At 34.7% G+C, this 20757-nt stretch overlaps 2 protein-coding genes across 2 annotated transcripts; one reads left to right on the top strand and one right to left on the bottom strand.

Moving 5' to 3' along the window:
• Window positions 1-9135: 9135 nt before the first annotated feature.
• Window positions 9136-13390, top strand: LOC143604217 (peroxisome biogenesis factor 10-like). The gene is made up of 11 exons (XM_077080766.1): window positions 9136-9261; window positions 9340-9371; window positions 10668-10757; window positions 11148-11242; window positions 11338-11536; window positions 11620-11689; window positions 11779-11857; window positions 11942-12075; window positions 12158-12252; window positions 12344-12432; window positions 13173-13390. Exons 1-11 carry the CDS (start codon window positions 9183-9185, stop codon window positions 13273-13275), a joined length of 1065 nt encoding a protein of 354 aa, XP_076936881.1. The 5' UTR covers window positions 9136-9182; the 3' UTR covers window positions 13276-13390.
• A 770-nt stretch (window positions 13391-14160) lies between these two features.
• Window positions 14161-18211, bottom strand: LOC143604218 (mechanosensitive ion channel protein 10-like). The gene is made up of 5 exons (XM_077080767.1): window positions 16752-18211; window positions 16548-16668; window positions 15635-15928; window positions 15357-15559; window positions 14161-14741 (listed from the first exon to the last, which is right to left on the bottom strand). Exons 1-5 carry the CDS (start codon window positions 18152-18154, stop codon window positions 14480-14482), a joined length of 2283 nt encoding a protein of 760 aa, XP_076936882.1. The 5' UTR covers window positions 18155-18211; the 3' UTR covers window positions 14161-14479.
• Between the last annotated feature and the right edge of the window lie 2546 nt (window positions 18212-20757).

The raw sequence follows: 20757 nt of genomic DNA, 5'->3' as shown, positions 1-20757 counted from the left end.
GGATTTCTAATAAACAAAGGTCCCTAAAACAGATTTCAGGCTACCTCTGCTAGCCCGTATGTTTCCCAGGGTACAACAGCCGAAGTAATATGTACTGCCAGGATTACCTAGCACTCGAACGTTATTTGTAACGAGAGATCAGGATCTAAAGAGAGTTGGAATTGAGAACACGAACTTGTTTGGCATTGTGTGGTCAGGTCAAGTGTGTACACGTGATCTGACTTATCCAGGTTTTCGGTGTTCCAAATGAGATCCTCGACTTGCTATTTATAGAAACTTCTCGTCATGAGTCAGCGTGACACGTGTACATCCAGAGCTATCCACACGACACTTGGCACAAGATTAAGCATGTGATGACACGTGTCCCGTGACTCGCGAATGAGTTCGACACTTGGGGTAAGATTAAGCAAGTGACGACACATGTCCCACGACTCACCAATGAGTTTGACACTTAGCAGCATGTGGAGCGCGGACAACCAGGAGACAACACCTAGCTGCTGACTCGCCGCGGGTTTATGACACATGGCATAATCCATGACACTTGTCACACACTCGCTACACAACATGTCACCTGGTTCAACCACAAAATGCTAAGACGACTCTCAAGAGTTCTACCAATGTGGGACAAACCCACTTCTATTTTTACCAATGTTCCAGTTTCAATTACACACTTTAGAGTATCGATATTGCATTCATCTTTACTCTGTGGACATGTTACTAATTTATTTATTTATTTATTAGTAACAAGTACTAATAAATATTAATTATTGTCCAAAATTTTCAACAACTTCTTCTTCACCATCTTTAGTTCGTTTACCCATTTTGATACGTAACACAATCCATCCCGATCCTAGTGCCCTGATCAAATGGCTCATTAAACGAGCGTATGAATGATTCTTTTGAGTAAACGAATACTCCGCATCATGAATGATTCTTTTGAGTAAACGAATACTTGCTAATCATTGTTATAATAATTGTTCACCCACTTACTTGGCCATTTAACTCAAATGTAATAATGAAATCTAATAAGTGCATCGGGTCAGAGTAAGAAATCGAGGCTCTTTAAATTTGGGAGTACAATAGCCTAAATACAATACAAGAAAGTCGCCGTTCTAAAAAGCTATGTCATGTAGAATGACAACTCGTATAAAAATATGAAAAAGATGTAGAATAGAAACATATATCAAACAACATACATGGGTAACTATTTCTTCATAATATCAAACATGAAAATAAAATAAATTAATCATTTCCATCACATTCCATTCCCTTGTCATTTCATTCGATCTGTCCAACCAAACAGAGCTAAATGTCCAAATAATTCTCCTTGACGTGCTCTAGGACATTGCGTGATACGTTATCAAATCATCTTCTTGCTATAACAACAAAAGTTTAATAAAAAATAAAAAGAAAAACGAAAAAGAAATAAAAAGGTAAAGTCATCTTTCTTTCATTTCTATTATCAGGAATTCATTTCTCTCCTTTATTCTTTCCTTACCAATTTGTCTTCTTATATATTCATATTTACAAGAAAAGAATATTTGTTCATATCACTAAAAAGCAAAAGAGTATTGTTAATTAGCGGTCTTATCTGTCGACAGCAAGTGGAAATTTAATTGTGGGAAATCTGATTAGCGATATATTACCAAGGATTACTAACAGATAACCGATGACTTTTCTACAAAGAAAACCTATCGCTATTTTCACCTCACAATCTACAAATTTCCGCAATACGTATATCAGAATATAATCACAATTCAACAAACAGCTACAGGGAGAAGATTACACATTTTTATGTTCAACCTTAGAAATAGATTGAACTCTATAAATATTAACCACTAATTTAAGTGTCCTAAACAATATTCCACTTTTGTTGCATCATATGATAGAACCTTAAAATTAATGTCAAAGGTAACAATATTAAGTGTATCATGATGCACTTAAAATGTCGTAACACATTGTAGGGTGAGCAGAAAACCGAATCAAAATCGAATTAACTGAAAAAATCGCACCGAAAAAACCGAAACGAAGCATTAACCGACGGTTAATCTTTTGTTTTTTTTTGAAAAACCGAAATTTCATTTCGATTCGGTTATCCATTTTTAAAAAACTGAAAAAAACGAACCGAACCGATTGATGATGATAAAGATCATCAAGATGATGAGGAATGGACTAAACTTTTAGAATAAATAAATAAGATGATGAATGAAGATCGAGACTAAACTTTTAATGCCTTTTAATTTTTAAACTCTATTTAGCAACTTTGTATTCGTATAGTTCCAAGTAACACGTGCCTATTTTTGTTTTTTGAATTCAATATATATGTGGACTGTGATACTGTAACACGTTCTAATACAAGCTTAAAATATGCATTTTCATTTTTTATTTTTTTTGTGCAATGTCAACACATAATTTTAAAAAAAGCGTGAAAATTACCAAACCGAAAAACCGGAAAACCGAAAGCCGAACGGTTGCATACTCAAATAACTGATTACTTCGATTTTGGTTTGGGTTTCACCTAATAATCAAACCGAACCGAACCGTGCTCAGCCCTAACACACACTGAATCCACTATAACCATAAGTGTCCTAAACAATATTCCATTTTTCAACTACAACGCATACCACAACCATAAAATTGTCAAGGTAATGACTATTAATATCTTTTAAAAGATTACAATCTTTAGTTACTTTGTTAAGTGTTTATATCAATGCTTTGTTATCTCAACTAAATTCAAATATGTATGAACATAATCAGTTGCTCAATTCAAATTGTCTTAACTCGACGGACCGCCAGTTGATTTTAGGAACCATGAGAACCCTATTGAGAAGTTAGAGGGTGCGGTTAACCATCACAGAGAACTCAAGTTCTACAACTCATCATCATCATCATCAGTAGTTTTGGTGAACATAGTGCAAATTCATAAGTAGTTTTGGTGAGTATGCATGACATGACTCAAGGTCATAAATTGATTTTACAGTATTAAGACAACCTAAATTAATGTAGTCATTATATTCCCGCATAGGTCAACAAAAATAAAATAACGGGAAATAAAATTGCAAAGGAAATCTTCTCTTTTCAACGGGTCCACCTGGGTTGAAAACATTTCTTGGTTGCACCGACCCGTCTTTTGTTGCGATTATCATTAACGGCTAGTATCCGTTGGAACAAGAGGCGTCTATTAAAAAGTGATGCATGTTTTTTTGATTTTTGTAATCAAAAGGAGGGGAGAATTAAGTTTACTTTCCTTTCCATTCAATCCAAGAATGAAATATAATTAAAGTGTATATATATATGCATGCTGAGGAAGGAGGGAAGGAATAAAGTGTAAATGAGTTTAGAAGGAATGATTAGGACTTGCTATTAAATGTTTATTCTTTTCGTGTAACCAAAAATTTTCCGCTCTTCGTTTCTTCTATATAACGGTGCATTAGTGAGTCTGCAATTTGGTATTCAACTTGTTGGTCAATCTGAGAAAGAAAGAAATTAACTTGATGGACTCTGCAATTGGTATGTCTCTTTTTCATTTATTTTATGTACGCTTTTTGTTGCTTATTTGAGAAATCAATAAATAGATCAATCAAGAGGAAGTGTGGTTTTTCTGTAGTCCATTTGTACTAGGGGTGTTCCTGAAAACCGAAATCCGAAAAAAACCGAAATGCAAACCGAAACCTCATATAAACTGATCCGAATTCTTATTCGGATGTTCGGATCGGATCAATCCGAATATCCGAATAACTAATTCGGATTCAGATTGGATTCGGATATGGAATTTAAAAAATTCGGACTGCACGGATTATTGAAGTGTGAACTTTGAATTTATATTCAAGACTTATTTCTATTTTTCGGTTTCGTATGCTTATTGTGATTCTAAACATGACAAAAAAAAAAAAAAAAAAAAAAACCTTTAGGGACCAAAAACTAGGAAAATTTTGTTATTAGGTTATTTTTGGATTATTTGGATAATTTCGGATCAAATAGGAAATCAAATCGGATTTCGGATAGGGTCCTAAAATTTTCAAATCAGAATAAACCGAACCGATAAACAGAATAATCCGTTATCCGATCTGATGAACACCTGTGCTATACCCACCGATTATCAAAATAACCACACAAAATATATATTAAACCGAAAAGTACAACCATTAGATCACATTTTAAGCATAGCTATTATTACAAAAATAATACAGAAAAATTTAATTGCGTGTTCTTGGTTAAAACATAGAAAAAAAACATTTTTTTTGTTACGTACGAGGAATCAGAGACATTATTTTTCACTGTGACAGAAGAAAAATACCAGAATAGCCCAAAATCTCAAGATTCAGTACGTCTCTTAGCAACATATAATTATGATTTGAACAATTTGTGAATCTTTGGATGTTGAGAATATGAACTTGGTTACATGGTAACAAAAGCCTATATAAGAACAATGATATAATGTAACATAAATATTTTATCAATGTAGTTGCAAAGGACGAGCTTGGACACTTTACTCACCATCATCCACTCAGCCTTCTGCAATTACAGCAGCCGTATACCAAAAATGAAAATGATGACGATGAAGATGGAGATGAAGATGAAGATAAAGATGATATTTTTGTGGAAGAGAGTCATGGTGGCCAGTACTGCAACATGTGTAACGAACAGATCTGGTCATTTCATTTGTGTTACTACAGCTGCAAGTCTTGTGACTACTCATTGCACAAATTTTGTGCAGAACTACCCAGGTTCCACCAAAATCACCCCTTACATCCTGACCACGAAATTTATTTATCTTTTCATGGTGAAGGTGATTACAAGTGTTCTGCCTGCAAGCTTATGTTGAAGAATATATATTTTTATGAATGCGATAAATGTTACAAATGCATGGACATAGTATGAGCTACTATGTCAGAACATAAGATAAACCACCCCAGTCACCCTCACCAACTAGAAGGGGTATTCTTTCACTGTGCCACTTGTCCTAGGTTCTGGATCAACTTGGACTGTGCTTTACTTCCGGCCAAATTATTGATACAAAATCGTACTTATGGAAATTTCACTCATTCTCATCCACTTACCCTTGCATATTCCTTTTCGTATTCTGAAATGCAAGCTAGATATTTTCCCCGTTGTAGAGTATGTGGTGGTGATTTCCATTATAGTTTATGGATATACAAATGCGATAAGTGCCGATACTACGTGCATGTTGATTGTTCAACATCAAAGAGAGAGCCATTTAAGTCAATCTTCCTACCTGCAAGTAAGTAATCTCTTCTTTTCGTTTTATTCAGCTAGTTCATGTGAAGATTATCTTAGTCTAATTTCAAGTGTATTATTCACTAGGGCTTGGCAAAACTCTTAAAAACTATAAAGAAGATGATCATCCACATCTGCTCCATTGTCCATTTGAAGATGAAGGTGAGAACCTTTTGAAGCGTCATATGACTAATCCTAAGCAGATGATCGGTGAACAACATGATGGTGAAATGCTTAGCCATTCTAGTCATCAACATCCACTCATCCTCTTTGACAAAAAGACCTTAGATAGTAATAAAATGGTTACTCTACACAACCCCATGAAAAGAATCCAACTATTATGTGATGGATGTGTGAAACCAATCATGACAGTACCATTTTACGTGTGTTGTCAATATGTTGATGGACAATGTGGTTTTGTTCTTCATGAGTGGTGTGCCAAGCTACCTTCTCAAGTACAAGACTACATGGGCCATCCAGAGCATACACTTTTTCTCCAGCCAAAAATGCTTAGTAGGTTCTTTGGTGTGTTCGAATGTAAAATTTGCCGTTTACCATCCAATGGTTTCGCGTATGGATGCACCATGTGTGAATTTTATGTTGATGTCAATTGTGCATTCATACCCCAAGAAATCACACATGATGCTCATCCCGATCATCTCCTATCGATAGTCTTACGCTCAAATGTAGATTGCGAAGCATGTAAGAATATTTGTAATTGGCCGATCATTAGATGGGGATTCCAGTGTCCCTCTTGTGATATCTACATTCATGTAGAGTGTGCTTTGTTATTGCCTAGAGTGATTAAGCACAAGTGCGATGAACATCCTTTAAGCCTAAGATATGAACCTGTAGAGAATCATCCTAGTGAGTACTTTTGTGAAATATGTGAGGATGAACTAAACCCTTGGAAATGGTTCTATCATTGCACTGCATGTGCCCAGTCTATGCATTCTACTTGTGTGCCCCTAATACATCAATATGAGCTAGCTGCATGTGGTGGCCCCAACTTTCCGAGGTTTGTATACAAGTTTCTCAATGTGAAATTTGGAGGAACACTTGAGATCGAAGGTCACCCACACCGCTTTTCCTTTGTTCAAGGGCTTGTGACCGATGGCAATTGTATTGACTGTCATCGCAATTTGGGGTACAATTTGATCTTTAAGTGCTTGGAGTGTAAGTTTGCATCTCATTACCTTTGTGCTTCTTCATTTGTCAATTGATACAGTTCTTTGGCTTGTATACTTTGGTGCGGCCATACCATTGTAATTTCTTTTCATGTGTTCGATCAATTCTTCAGACTAGTTTGGTTCCGATCTTTTATCAGTTGGTATGGTCAACCACTTGAAGTGGAATTGGAATATCCTGTAACAACTTAATAAACTTTAGTAAAAGTGTTATAGTTTCATCACTCACCAACAACTAATGTGGAACACTTTAATCAAGTTTAATGATCAAATCAAGACTTATCAAATTAGCAGAATCATCAATGAACAACTTATGACATATTTAAGTATTATAAGTTGCATTGTGAGATTTTTTTTAAGAAGACGAGCGATTTTGTAAAGTAAATGTGGTGTGGGCCCATGTGGGGTATAATTTGTGTTGGTTTATATAATAGTTTTGAAAAATTATTAATTTTTTTAATTTTTGGAAAATGATCGTTGCATATATAACGGCTGGGGGGGGGGGGCACAAATGCATAAAGCCATAGATGGAAAACGTTGTGGTGTGTATGGCGGTGGGCATGGATGGCACCGTTGTGGAGATGCTCGGGGCGGTGTAAAAGGCGCCGTCTAGTGTACATGGCAAAGATGGCGCCGTTTTTTGTTTCCACAATATCCAGCCTTAGGGTTTGAGTTTAAGAGTTGTGTGCTTATGATGATGAGGTTATTATTGATGTTGATGTGATTAAAAAAAGTTATTTTGATTCTTGCTCCATAGAGCATGAATTTTTGAAAGTGGTGGGCTTTTTATTTTTAGTAGTTATTTAGAAAATTACGGTAACGTATTTTCTACTTTTAGTATATAATGGATTGCAGGTTGACTCTTAACTGATTTTTAGTAAGACATGTGTTTGACTATACTAAGCTTCAGGACTCGATTGAATTCGAAGCACATACCGAATGAATATGCATAAGCCAATACATTGAAACCGAATACCGATTTGCCAAACCGAAGGATCGGTGCCAAACCACTTTGGCCATCCAATTCTATTTTACTAATTTATAAAATTTATTATATAAATATCAATCACTGTTGCTCGCTTATCAATGATTTAAAACTAAAACTAGCAGGCGGGTTGAACCTGTTATACCGGATTTCGTATAGAAAGCTGTTAACATAAAATCGTTGGTTTTTATTAAAATGCCAATTTTAAGCCAAAGAGCACTTTGGTAATTAGCTACCCATATTTTATTATTATTTAAAAAAAACTTTATTTAAAAATTAAGTGCTTTTAGATTATTTTCTTATTAAGAATTTAAATTTAATATTTTTTTATTATGAAATAATATACTGTTAGATTACTTTTTAAATCAAAGTTATGCCCAGTTAATGGTTATACCATTTCCTAGCCTAACCCGATACAGTTAAAAAATCGGTTTTTAAAACATTGGTAAGTATAATAGTTTAATTGTTTAATTAATCAACACTTTATTGGAATAATATTTTGGACCAATTAAATCTCATATAATAATAAATAGGGTTTACTCTATAGAATAGTAACCAAGTTTTAAAGTTGTTCCAATTAGGTTACTGAAAAAATCTTTCGTTCAAATCAGGTAATTGAAGTTTCATTTTTATTCCAATCCTAGATATTTTACTTGAATAGCAGGTAATCTAGGTATTTTTTATTTTTTTAATATTTTGACTTTGCATAATAACTTTTCAAGGTCGGGAAAATTGGTAAAAAAAATGCTAAATATAATTTCAAAATTCCAAAATATTGCAACAAAAAAAAATCGAACTGAAGTAATGAAGCTGATTTTTCATGAAATCAGATCGGAATTGAACTAGGAATCGAACTAGGGTGTTGGCGACAATCAGACGGCGGCAGTGATGAGGGCTGTGGCGATGATTAAGGTACAAAGCTTTTCCGGCGATAGTTCCGGTGTGGGACGAGCAGTGCTGGTGGTATCTCAGTCGAATCGAGCGGCGATGATGTAAAGCTCAGTGACGTGCTGGTTGTATGGTGGCGGTGGCACTGGTTGTGTGGTGGTGGCCGCGGTGGCGATGTCTGGTCATGGTGGACTGGCCCCTGATGGGGACGGGTAGACGATCTGATGTTGATGACCTGATAAAACAAATCCTTTACTTTTTTTTTTATTATTATAAATTGTGTGCTAGTTATTTTAATTTAACCTATAAATTAATTGTAGATGGTATTTATTAGTATTTTTTTTAGTTTTAGATATTAAAATAATCAATAGAATAAATTAATAGATAAAAAGACCAAAATAACCCTGACTTAATGTTAAAAAGTAACAAGTGATTGGACGACATTGGCAAAAAATGAGAAACCTCAATGGTGCAGTTGCAAAAATCAAATTATTTGGACGAAACTTGCATATTTGAACAAACCTTGAAACGATTTTGGCACTTTACTATTTTTTTAAATTTTCACAATTTATTGTAATTTTTTGATTTTGTTTTTTCTTTTTTTGAAATTTTTTGAAATTTTAAAATTATATTTTACAATTGAAACAAAAGATTTTTTCAATAACCTAATTAAAACAATTTAAAACTTGTTAATATTTTATGAGTAAGCCCTTATAAATATAAATAAATAAATTGCGATAGATAACAAAATCAGACTTTGATTGATGAAAAATGGGTATTGAAATCGGAGAATCTTCGGTGCCGATGCCAGAGAAGTAGCCGGCACCGGCAGCACATTCAATTCTCTCCGGCGGCGGTTTCCTCTGGCGGCTCAGCCGGAGATAATGAGAGCGGCGCAGAAGGACGACCAGTACGCCTCGTACGTCTACGAAGCCTGCCGTGACGCCTTCCGCCACTTATTTGGTATCAATTTTATCTCATAATTAATTTATTTATGGCTTTAGGTTTTCATAAATACTTATTATTATTTAATTGATATAGGTACAAGAGCTGCTATATATTACCAGAGTGAGGTTAGTTTGTTCCATTTCTGCTAAGTTAGGGTTTATGTATATTCTGTTATTTGTTATTGAGTTTGTTGTAGGCCTTAGATCAACATATTGAGTTTGATTATGTTGCATATCTGATTGTTGAACTAATCTATGTATTGCTGTATATGAAATGAAACACCTTCTTCAAAAGAGTTTGATTTCATAAGTTCTTAAGAATCATTTGAATCCAGAAAACAAGCAACAATTGGTGTTCACATTGTTCCTAAGACTATAGGGGTGTGCACTAGGGGTGCAAATGAGCCAAGCTACTCGAGATCGGCTCATTAAAAAGCTCGATCGAGCCGAGCTTCATCGAGCCCGAGCTCGAGCCTAAAAGTAAGCTCGTTTAATAAACGAGCTCGAGCCCGAGCTTCACTTATCGAGCTCGAGCCGGCTCGCTAGCCTAAACGATCCGTCATTTATATAATTTTTTAAAGGGGCATTTACAAATTTCCCCTTCCTAAACATTGAAATTACATATTTCCCCAAACCATGCTTAAAAAACATTGTACATTTTGCATTAAAAACTTGTATTTTGGGAAAATATGTAATTTCAAAGGTTTAGGAAGGGGAAATATGTAAAAATCCCTTTTTTAAAATATATATTTAATAATTATTAATTAATATATATAATTTTATGAAAAAATAAATAAAAATAACTTAATAACTATTTTTTGGTCTCTCTAGAAGCCACCTCTCTATTCTATTGGATAGAGGTACGGTGTGCCTACATCCCACCCTCCCCAGACCATACTTATAGCTTTGCTATTGGTGGGATTTTCCACTAGGTATGATTGATTGATTGATATATTATATAAAAAATAGTTGATATATAGTAAACAAGCCGAGCCCGAGCTTGAAAATCTACTCACGAGCCGAGCTCGAGCTTTGAAAATAGAGCTCAAAACGAGCCGAGCTCGAGCTCTGTGTAAGTTAAACGAGCCGAGCTCGGACTCGGCTCGGCTCGTTTGCACCCCTAGTGTGCATGGGTCAGGTCAGATCGGTTTTGGGCTAAAACCAAACTAAAAACCAAAACTTTGTTTAAGTTTTTAAAAACCTTTCGCTTTCAGTTTTTTCGGTTTTGTTGTTCGGGCTTGAAAATTTGGGCCAAAAAACATAGTTGGCTAAAAGTAATTAATTTGGGCCTAGTTTATATGTTAGTTAATAATTAACTGATTATTATACATTTGGGGTAAAATATTTGGGTTAATAAATTACTTAAATATTTGGGTATCGTTGAAATTAGTTTCATAATTGTGATGGTGTATTATTATGCAGACGAAGCTTTTGGGGCAGATGATGTATTACATCTTAACAACAGGAGCAGGACAGCAGACACTGGGAGAAGAATACTGTGATATCACACAGGTGCCAATATTATAGTTTCTGCTCAATGTATTATGCGAGTTTAGTTTAAGGGTCAAACGTGAAATGGAATTAAGTCAGCTAATGTTTTCACCTAAATGATCCACCATGTAGTGCTCTTTAATCCTCATAAAGTCTTTATTTCATTTGTTTTTTTATTTGTTTTATTTGCTTAGTTAACTTCACATTCAAATTAAGGAGAGGTGGTCGGTTGCAAAGTCTAATGACTTAGGGAAACATCCTTGTATCTTTCAGTTATTGGTTAATTAATTTGACAAATATAAATCTAATAGATAAAAGAACATATAATTGAAATGATATCTATATCAGTTTCGCTAAGTTTGCCATCTCGTAGATACAAATTTCTCTATTGATTAAGGTTTATGCTCATAGGTTGCAGGATCATACGGACTTCCTCCAACGCCAGCAAGGCGTGCCCTTTTCATTGTTTACCAAAGTGCAGTTCCTTACATTGCGGAAAGAGTCAGGTTCAAATTAAATTTCTTTTAGTGATGTTTTTGGGTTGCAACCATCACATTGCTAATGTTTAATAGTAAACTCTAATCAACCATATAATTTGCAGCTCTAGAATTGCTTCTCGTGGCATTGCATTGACCGAGTCACTATCTGATGATTTTGAAACTTCTGGAAGCAGCCAAGATCAGTTATCTGCTATTCAATCCTCTTCTTCTCCTTCACCAGTAGTTTCTGTTTCACGGTTTTCAAGATTTAAAGAAAATTTTAGCAGAATTTGGTTGCACACAGTTCAAAGATGGCCCGCAGTATGTCACTTTACATTCAAAATTGATCACACGTCACAACCATATTTTGGCCTGTGGTTAAATAAATTTTCTTTTAAACACAGGTGCTTCCGTTAGCTCGTGAGTTTCTGCAGCTGGTTCTTCGTGCTAATCTTATGTTCTTCTATTTTGAAGGTTAGTATTCTGTACATTTTATTATTATTAATATTATTTTTATTATTATTAATTTGTTATAATGACCAAGCAATTTGATTATATTGCAGGTCTATATTATCATATATCAAAGCGTGCAGCAGGCATACGTTATGTATTTATTGGAAAGCCAATGAATCAAAGGCCTAGGTTTTTCTCTTACCTATGCTTAATTCTAAATGACTTCATATGGTTTTAATGATATTATTAATTTTTTTATGTAATATAATGCAGATACCAAATATTGGGCATGTTTTTATTAGTTCAATTATGTGTTATTGTGGCTGAAGGATTGCGGCGTAGCAACTTAGCATCCATCACAGCGTCGGTTCAACATTCATCCTTAAGGGTTCACCAAGCTTCAGCAGGTCTTAATTTTCTCAACATTATTTTTATGATGATTAAGTTAATGTGTTTTTTTTAATTATTATTTTTTTTTATTTTTCTTAGGGCGCGGTTTGCCTGTTTTAAATGAAGAAGGAAATTTAATTACCGGGGACGCTGACAAGGGTTATGGGATATCAGACTCCATGACAACTTCAGAGGTGTGGTTCATGACTTATTATGATCACGTTTATTCGGTTATGTAAAATAATGATGTTTAATTGGGATTAGCAAATATTAATATTCTTGCAGTCGACGCCAATTGGGATTAGCAAATGTACACTTTGCCTTAGTAACCGCCAGCATCCAACCGCGACTCCTTGTGGTCATGTGTTTTGCTGGTATTGCCTCTATATTCCTACATCATTAGGCCTGTAAACGACAGTGAACCATTCACCATTCGGTGGGAAGTTCTTTTATTTAATAAATGAACGGACATGAACCAAAAAAAGTTTAGTTCATTTGGTTAAACGAACGAACATGAACACGTCTCGTTTATTAATTTACGTTCATGAGCGGTCGTTTATTTGGATCTGTTTGTGTTCGTTCATTTATCTTTGTTAGCTTATGTCTATTTAAGTTCGTTCGTTTACATTCATTAATATTTTCATTAATTGTTTTAGGCCCGTTGAAATATAGTTTAGTTTTAATACTTTTTAGGCCCAACACATTGTTGTTCATCTATGTTCATTCGTTTTACGTTCATGAACCGTTCGTTTATATTGTTAACGAACAAACATAAACGAACACGAACACCACGAAGCATAAAACCTCATTCTTTTAGTTGTTTTTGTTGGATCGTTTGTCATGATAAAGTTAACCTATACATCACTCTCAAGAGCTGGCAATTTCAAGTTTTCAACCCATTTACATGTAAGTGTGTCGATTTGGGCTTTTGGTTGAGTCAATCAAAAGAAGTTCACCATAAGAGAAATTGGTCAAACAGGTTGAAAATCTTCAGTCTATTTTTAATTCATACAATCTCGTATATCATTATATTCAAGATTTAGAATATTATTGTCGTGTATTATAAATAAGTTATCTCTCATGCGCTCTCTAACAACAGTTGTGTTTTGTGTAGGAATTGCATAATGGAATGGTGTAACGAAAAGCCCGAATGTCCTTTATGCCGATCTCCACTAACTCATTCAACATTAGTTTGTTTGTATCATTCAGATTTTTAACACCCAATTATCACACAAGAAATATGCATGTTTGGTGACAAGTAAAGGTTTCCATGAAGGTATGTCGAGAACTATAACAATCGTCTTGAAATATTCAGGCTTTTATTTGTATTATGCATGTTATGTTGCGTGTAACATTATGCCATTTGTAGAAAAGAAAATCTAGTTTAGAATATTTTTTACTGATCGAACCAAGTACACGAAAAGTGGAAGCCATATGGGCAAAATTATATTGTGCTTTTTTTTATTAAAGCATCGATAAATGTATGCTTCATGGGTTCTGTCGAATGTAGACCGAAGGGTAAATTGTACAACCTACCAAATTACAAGGTACACTTTATTGTCATAGATCGATCCATAACCGAATAATTGACATACATAACCGAACTGAGACAGCCTGTACCAAAAACAGTCGGTTTTGAATGATACTGAGCTATCTATTAATAATTGGATGGATTAAATTGTTCTATTTGAATAATACTGAATTTATGTATTATTATTATAAGAAACTAATAGATGATGCAGATGTGCAGCCCAAAAATGTTAGCCCTAAATATGTAAAATCAATTAACTTCAGCCCAACAGCGTCGCCTAAGCGCTTAGACCCGCTTGTCTCACCTTGCCACACCAAGAACTCGGCTTGACTACATGATCTTGATTTTCATCTTGTTGGATGGTAAAGAGTGAGACTGATCTCACATTGTGAAACATCATCGATGACTCTATTTTGAATTGGACGACATTACAAATGGACAGTAATCTGACCCGTAGACATAACCATCAGCTATAACTCTAAAGGACATATGTATTTCAAGAACTAGACCACTTAAGCATAAGTTTCATGGGCACATGAGTTACAATAATCAAGTAAACAATTCGAGTCGTACAACATACCATAATATACTTTACAGGATCGAAAACCCAGCGAATGCAACACAACTCAGAAAAGGAAACCATCTTCATGTAAGGTCTATCATGGAACAGAACCAGGTAACGCGTCTAAGTTGTCTCCACAAAAAAAAGCAAGATTCAAGCCATTACTAACCTCCTTAAACATATAAGGCTGTATCATGTTGTGTGCACGAGATCCTGAATACGAAAAACCAACATCAGTGCCAAAATAATTTTCTTCAGTTAAAAGTAGACATAAACGGGTCAAAAGTCAAAACTTGTGTCGAGAAAGATGCGACCTTGTATTGTGTGATTATTTGGCAGGCGCGGTTGTTGTTTCTGGACGATGCAGATGAACGTCTTGAGGAAGGAGATTGCATTTGATCTTCAACTCTTCAAATAATTTCTTCAGCTCTAAAACCAGTTCACTTCTTCGCTTATTCCTTTCAGTGAAGTCTTGAAAATTCATCGTATGATTAAAAAAAAGTGCGATATTTATCTTGTTCACATTTTCAATCTCCTTAATAACAACACTGTGATTCGGGTGCCATAGTTGAGGATTCTTCTCCAAATACCTGATCATAAATAACAACACCCTTCATTACATGCCCTAAAACTTAGGCCTGCAAATGAACCGAACGTTCAATGAACCGTTCAGCAGGATGTTTGTTTATTGTGTTTACATTATAAGCGAACGAACATGAACAATTTTTTTTTGTTTATTTAGTAACAAACAAACATCAACACATGTCTCATTCGTTCATTTATGTTCATGAATATTCTTCTATGTTTGTTAGTTTACGTTTGGTTAAGTTCATCCGTTTATGGATGTTAATATATTCATTTAAAATTTTTATGCCCATTCCAACTTAGTCTAGCTATAATAACTTTTTAGGCCAACACATTGTTGTTCACGTTTACTTTTACTTGGTTTTATCTCAGTAGTGTCCGTTCATTTGTTTACATTTGTGAACCGTTCGCGCGCATAAACAAACACAAACACATTCATTTTCTTAACGATAGAACATGAACAAGAAAACCTCGTTCGTTCAATCTTTCATGTTCAACCGTTTGTTCAGTTAAAGTTAAATGAATGAACAGAAACACGCTCTGTTCGTTTCATTTACATGCCTACCTAAATTTTTGCAGAACGTGTTAGATTATTATAGTTATGCAAATATAAAACTTACTTTTTGATCTTGTCTTTCAAGAGCCCGATTTTCTCAATTGGTGTAGCGAAATCGATAGAGAAATGCACGTTATCTCCCATGTCGGGGCTTCTATAGAAATTGCTGATCGGTTTTGTTGACAAAACAGAATTGGGATAATATATCTTCTCGTTATCAAATCTCAAGAAAACCGTTGTTAATATATTCATCTCTTCAACTATCAGCTGTTAAATAACAATTAGTTGATCATTAATCAATCAAATGCAAACCATACATAACAAAAAGTGACCATTTTGTACCTGAACACCATCAATGACACAACGATCACCAACATCAAACGGATGCATGATGAAAACGAACACAATAGCTTCAAAAATTGTCTTGCAAGTGTTTCCAAATATAAAAGCAGCCACAACGAGCTGTGACGAGAGTAAAACGAGCACTTTCGTGGTAGCAATTTCAGTCAAAAGAAGCCACACGACTAACACTATAACAAACAAGACAACCGTAACAAGCTTGTCAAGTTGTTTTACTGCTGTTTTGGTGTCACTTAACGCGTGTGCTAAAGCTTTACGACTTTTGTAAACTTTTACCTGCATAAAGCAACAAAGTGACATGAAATGATGAAAACAATCACTTGGTTTGAATAAAATTTACATCAAAATGCGAATAAATTAGTGCATCATCACGGTGCATCCGAAATTTTCGTAAAACATTATATTTTAAAAGTTACAAGAAAAAAACGAAGTATGCCCAAAGGTAATCATAATATGAAAACAATAATAGCTTTGAGAAGTTGTACGCTTGTGCTTGGAGAGCGTGTACCCAGGTCATTTTTGAAAAAAAATATTATATCCAAACTTCGATAAAGAAAACCAAAAAAAAAAAAAAAAAACATATCAATGGTACATTCAGAGTTTTGTCAGTTTGAATAAATCTAAATTGAAAAATAGATTAAGAGAACATATGTAACACCGGATTTGGAATTTTGTTTATTAGATTTTAAAAGTTATAAGAGACAAAACAAAATGTGTTAAAATAATTATAGTGTTAAAAATAATAGTAGCTTTTGAGGATATGCCTTGTGTTGGGGAGCTTGTAAATCACTATCATAACCATTGCTAATTGTATATATAAATATCTATAATTTGATCAAAATATTTATCCTGGATATCTTTTCACATCATATGAATAAGATAAAAAGAATCTTACCACCCATTCTGTTAACGTTTTTCGGTCAATTTGTCCTTTTTCAGCCACATCAATCAATGGAAACACAACATCTACCTCTTCCTTGATCATGAATCTCCTTAGATCCAAATCTTCAATGTACCTACAGCATAAAGATACAACATTTATTAACAAATCATGAATAATGAATCAATGCCGCGTGTTTTTTAAAGTAGACATTCTTACGTGAAACCAGGCTGAGCTACATTTCTGAAAATATGATAAGCAGCAGCAATTGCTTCCATTTCATTATTAATTTCCTTATCTGCTGCTGATTCATTTGGTCCATCATAAGCACTTTCTTCAAGCTCACCAGAGAACGTTGAAAGCCCAGAATTCGATATTACATCAACCAACATTTTCATAGTCCAAGCCGACACTTTCTCTCGTTTAATCTGATGTAATTTACTTACATCAATCACCTCTTTTGTTTTCGTCTCTTTCCCCTGTCTCTTAACCTGCAAACTCAAATGGCTTTTACTAGCAGCCGTCCCGACCATTTGTAATGATTCCATAAGTGGCGGGCCCGAAAGGGTTAACAAAACATACTGCAAAAAGATTGATTCTTGAATTCTATCAAAGAAATTGCTGACGTGGAACGAAGTCGCCAAGATTTTAAGAAGCAAAGTCTTTAAAAGCCATAGTATTGCACCGACTAATAACGAAACAATAGTCCAAGTGATGTAATCCAATACCCGAGATGCGGTTTTTGATCTTTCAACATCTGAAGTATTAAACAATGATGTCCAGGTAACAAGAACCAGAATCAACCAAATGCATACTTGAACGCTCTTCTTTAACCCGTGAACGAAATATAACACTTTTTTTCTCAACAGGAAGTTTAATTCTATCAACAACACGATGAAATGCATGAGCCAGTTGGTGACCAGCATGCCACAAATGATGACGGTTAACAGCACAAACCATTTCCATAGCTTCAAGCTCCAAATTTTGTAATCTTTCAACTTGTCAATTGTCAAACTCGAAACTAGACAACCCAAAAGCAAAAAAAACACAATCCATTCGAATAAAACCTTTATCTTCACTTTCTTGTACTTAAGTTTCTTTTTTATACTCACTTTCTTGTAAATCTCTTCATCCTCGTCCTCTTCACCAGCTCCTCCCGCGCCTCCAGGTGACGCCATTAACGGAGTTTTTGGAGTTATGGAGATAGTTCGTGTGGTCTCCTTCAACGGTGTACCATTTGGAGAAGCTGCAGTGTTTCCAGTCGTTCTAGGTGATGCACGATTCGATGCAGGTCTTATAGGTGAGGCTGAGGTCTGGCCAGCTGGTTCAAGCATTTCATCAAACATGTTGTGGTCAATCACAGGCTGCTCACCAAACCTTGACTTCGGCTTCGAGTAAATTGATCTTGACATGGTTTTTCGCCTGGTTAACGTTTCGGGATTGGGGATTTTAGGAGGCCGGTTAGGGCTTGGCATGAAAACTGGGTTTTCTGGATGCAAATCGACCGATTTTCGATGAGGTGTTTCGGCAACACCTCTATCGATCGTCACCACCACTTCGTTCTTTTTGTTCTCTGTCATGCTTATCTCCCCTGCTTTTGAGGTTTTATCATAAGCATCCATTCAAACTCATAAACCTAAAAATCAAGCAACATTCAATTTCTAATACAACAATTCAAAAGCCATTCATCTAAGCACAAATAATCTACAACAAGTATGAAATCGATTAATGACTAATCGGTGAGCAATAACCGAACTGTTAACCGAAACCAAACCAAAGTTTACTGAAACCGTATTAACCGAAAATACGTTATCAGTTTTTATTTACCCTTGGTTAACCGAAATCAAGTAACCAACAGAACTAAACCATTCAAATTTTCATATATTTCTAGTTTATATACCTCCCTATGAGTATTTCATGTTTTATACATCCATTTCATGTATTTCTAAGAAAAATTTTAGCTTAAGTTTGATTTGATTATTAACCGAACTGCACTGAAAACCGAAAATTTAACCGAATAAACTGAACCAAAAATCGATCGGTTAGTTCGGTTGAGGGCTTGAGGCTAATAACCTAACCGAACCAAACCAAACCAAACCGAAAACCAACAAATGAACCGAATAAACCGAAAACCAACTGGTTAGTTCAGTTGCGGCTAATAACCGAACTGAGCCAAACCGAAAACCGACAACTTAACCGAACGAACCGAACCGATTAACCGAAAACCGATTGGTTAGTTCAGTTGTGGCTAATAACCGAACCAAACCAAACCAAACCAAACCGAAAACCAACAAAATTAACCGAATTAACCGAACCGACTAACCGAAAACCGATTGGTTAGTTCAGTTGAAGCTAATAACTGAACCAAACCGAACCGATTAACTGAAAACCAATCGGTTAATTCAACTAAGGCTAATAACCAAACCGAACCGAACCAAACCGTGCACACACACACAGGTGAATCAGCAACAATGAGCTGAGATCTGTTGTCTCCTAAAATGAAATGAAACAGAATTCAAGTTCTAATACAAGTTGTATAACTGAATCAACAAATAATCCACAACAAGTATATGAAGTCAATCAACAACTAACTTATAAGTTATAACTGAATCAACAACAGTAAACAAACAGAGATCTGTTACCTGAAGCTACTGTAGCAGCTAGCTTTCACTTCACTCGCTTGTTACTCATTACACCACGATTTATACGCCGAAGAGTCAGTCAATTAGGGCTTGTTAATATTTCTAGAGAGAGAGAGAGAGAGTTATTGCTTAGTACGATGAGTATTTAATTCAAAACAACAAACCTTCAATAAATGATATTTATTATTATTTAAATAATAATAATAATAATAATAATAGCAAAGACGAAGACTATATTAACGTGTTATTCTTCTAGAAAACTGTATATGATTTAAGAGATTCAAGTCACGCAGGCAGATGCATGTGCGCCTGACGGTAAAAATGGCGGATACCGGACGGATAATAATAATATTCCGGCAACGGAAGTAAGGAAGAATATAAATATAATAATATTGATAGTGAGGGAGACACTTAAAATCATTTCATTTCGTTTCATTTCATTTAAAAAGATACATCAACAACAAACAGAAACAGACAGTACACTTTATTTAATTTAAATCTTTATAAAAGGGACATCAACTTATAAACAGTAGATAGATATAGATTATAGATAAGAGACTTTCCACTATTGACCATTTATATTTGTTTGTGTACACTACTAACTGGGTCATAGGAATATTATTCCTTAGATCTAACTAAGGATTTCTTTTTCTGTTTCTAATTCTAATGTTTCACACACGTCTTCTCTAATATCCGGACATATGGTCCCACAGATACGAGTCATATAGGGTCACGAAACTCATATGGCCCCAATCCCCTATACGGCGGTTTAAACGGCCAGTGAAATATTGTGTCGAGTTAAATAATTGATGGAATCTCGTGTTGTATTAAATAATTTGCAGTCTTATATTGCATCAAATAATTGTCAAAATATTTTATCGTCTAAAAATAATATTCGTCGCGTGAACCGGGGAGAACCTTGTATGGTCATAAATAACTTTGCTTTTATACGAGTCATGGATATACAAGTCGTGGATATATGACTCGTGTAGAGTCAAACAACTTGTATAAAAGCTTGGCGACACCTTTGTATGATACCAAGTATAAAAAAGTTATATGAATCGTATGACTTTATACAAGTCGAACTGTGGGTGTTCGATAGTACTGTCCTTTTCTAATTAATTTTCTTTGACGTAATAGGTTTGGGATATGAGGCTGAAAAAATTAAAAAGAAATTTGAAATACAACAAACAACGATTCAAGCTATAAGCTGACAGTTTTTTCTGACTGTAATGTTTCTAAAATCAATGTACAAAAGTTATACTATACACTTATGGTATGATTTTGGTATTATTGGTTCAACTACCTTTTTAAGTTATAATATGAAAACATTTATGAGATTGATAATGGTTTGTTAATGATAAAAAGACATTTCGAATAGATGAAAGTCAAATGTAGTATTTGTTTTGGATTGAAAAATATTGTTTAGAGCAGATAAATAAATGAAGTTTTATTTAATTCACTAAAAACAAAGGGCTTCCAACGGTAATACATACGATGAAAATTCATCGATGAAACTGGTAGTAATCGGTAATATGTCGATGAAAATCCATCAAAACCATCATTTTCACCCAAGTTAACAT

This window comes from Bidens hawaiensis, unplaced genomic scaffold (assembly GCF_021521415.1).
Source record: "Bidens hawaiensis isolate Kalapana, Puna unplaced genomic scaffold, B.hawaiensis_p1.1 tig00064350_1, whole genome shotgun sequence".
Classification (NCBI taxonomy): domain Eukaryota; kingdom Viridiplantae; phylum Streptophyta; class Magnoliopsida; order Asterales; family Asteraceae; genus Bidens; species Bidens hawaiensis.
This window is presented reverse-complemented; position numbering and strand designations above follow the sequence as displayed.

Coding starts and splice junctions, on each gene's coding strand:
- LOC143604217 (XM_077080766.1), top strand. CDS start 9,183: ATGAGAGCGGCGCAGAAGGACGACCAGTACGCCTCGTACGTCTACGAA. Junction 11,537..11,619: donor CAGTTCAAAGATGGCCCGCA/GTATGTCACTTT, acceptor TTTTAAACACAG/GTGCTTCCGTTAGCTCGTGA. Junction 12,076..12,157: donor GGTTCACCAAGCTTCAGCAG/GTCTTAATTTTC, acceptor TATTTTTCTTAG/GGCGCGGTTTGCCTGTTTTA.
- LOC143604218 (XM_077080767.1), bottom strand. CDS start 18,154: ATGGATGCTTATGATAAAACCTCAAAAGCAGGGGAGATAAGCATGACA. Junction 16,669..16,751: donor GTAGCTCAGCCTGGTTTCAC/GTAAGAATGTCT, acceptor TTTATGCTGTAG/GTACATTGAAGATTTGGATC. Junction 14,742..15,356: donor TTGAAAGACAAGATCAAAAA/GTAAGTTTTATA, acceptor ATTTATGATCAG/GTATTTGGAGAAGAATCCTC.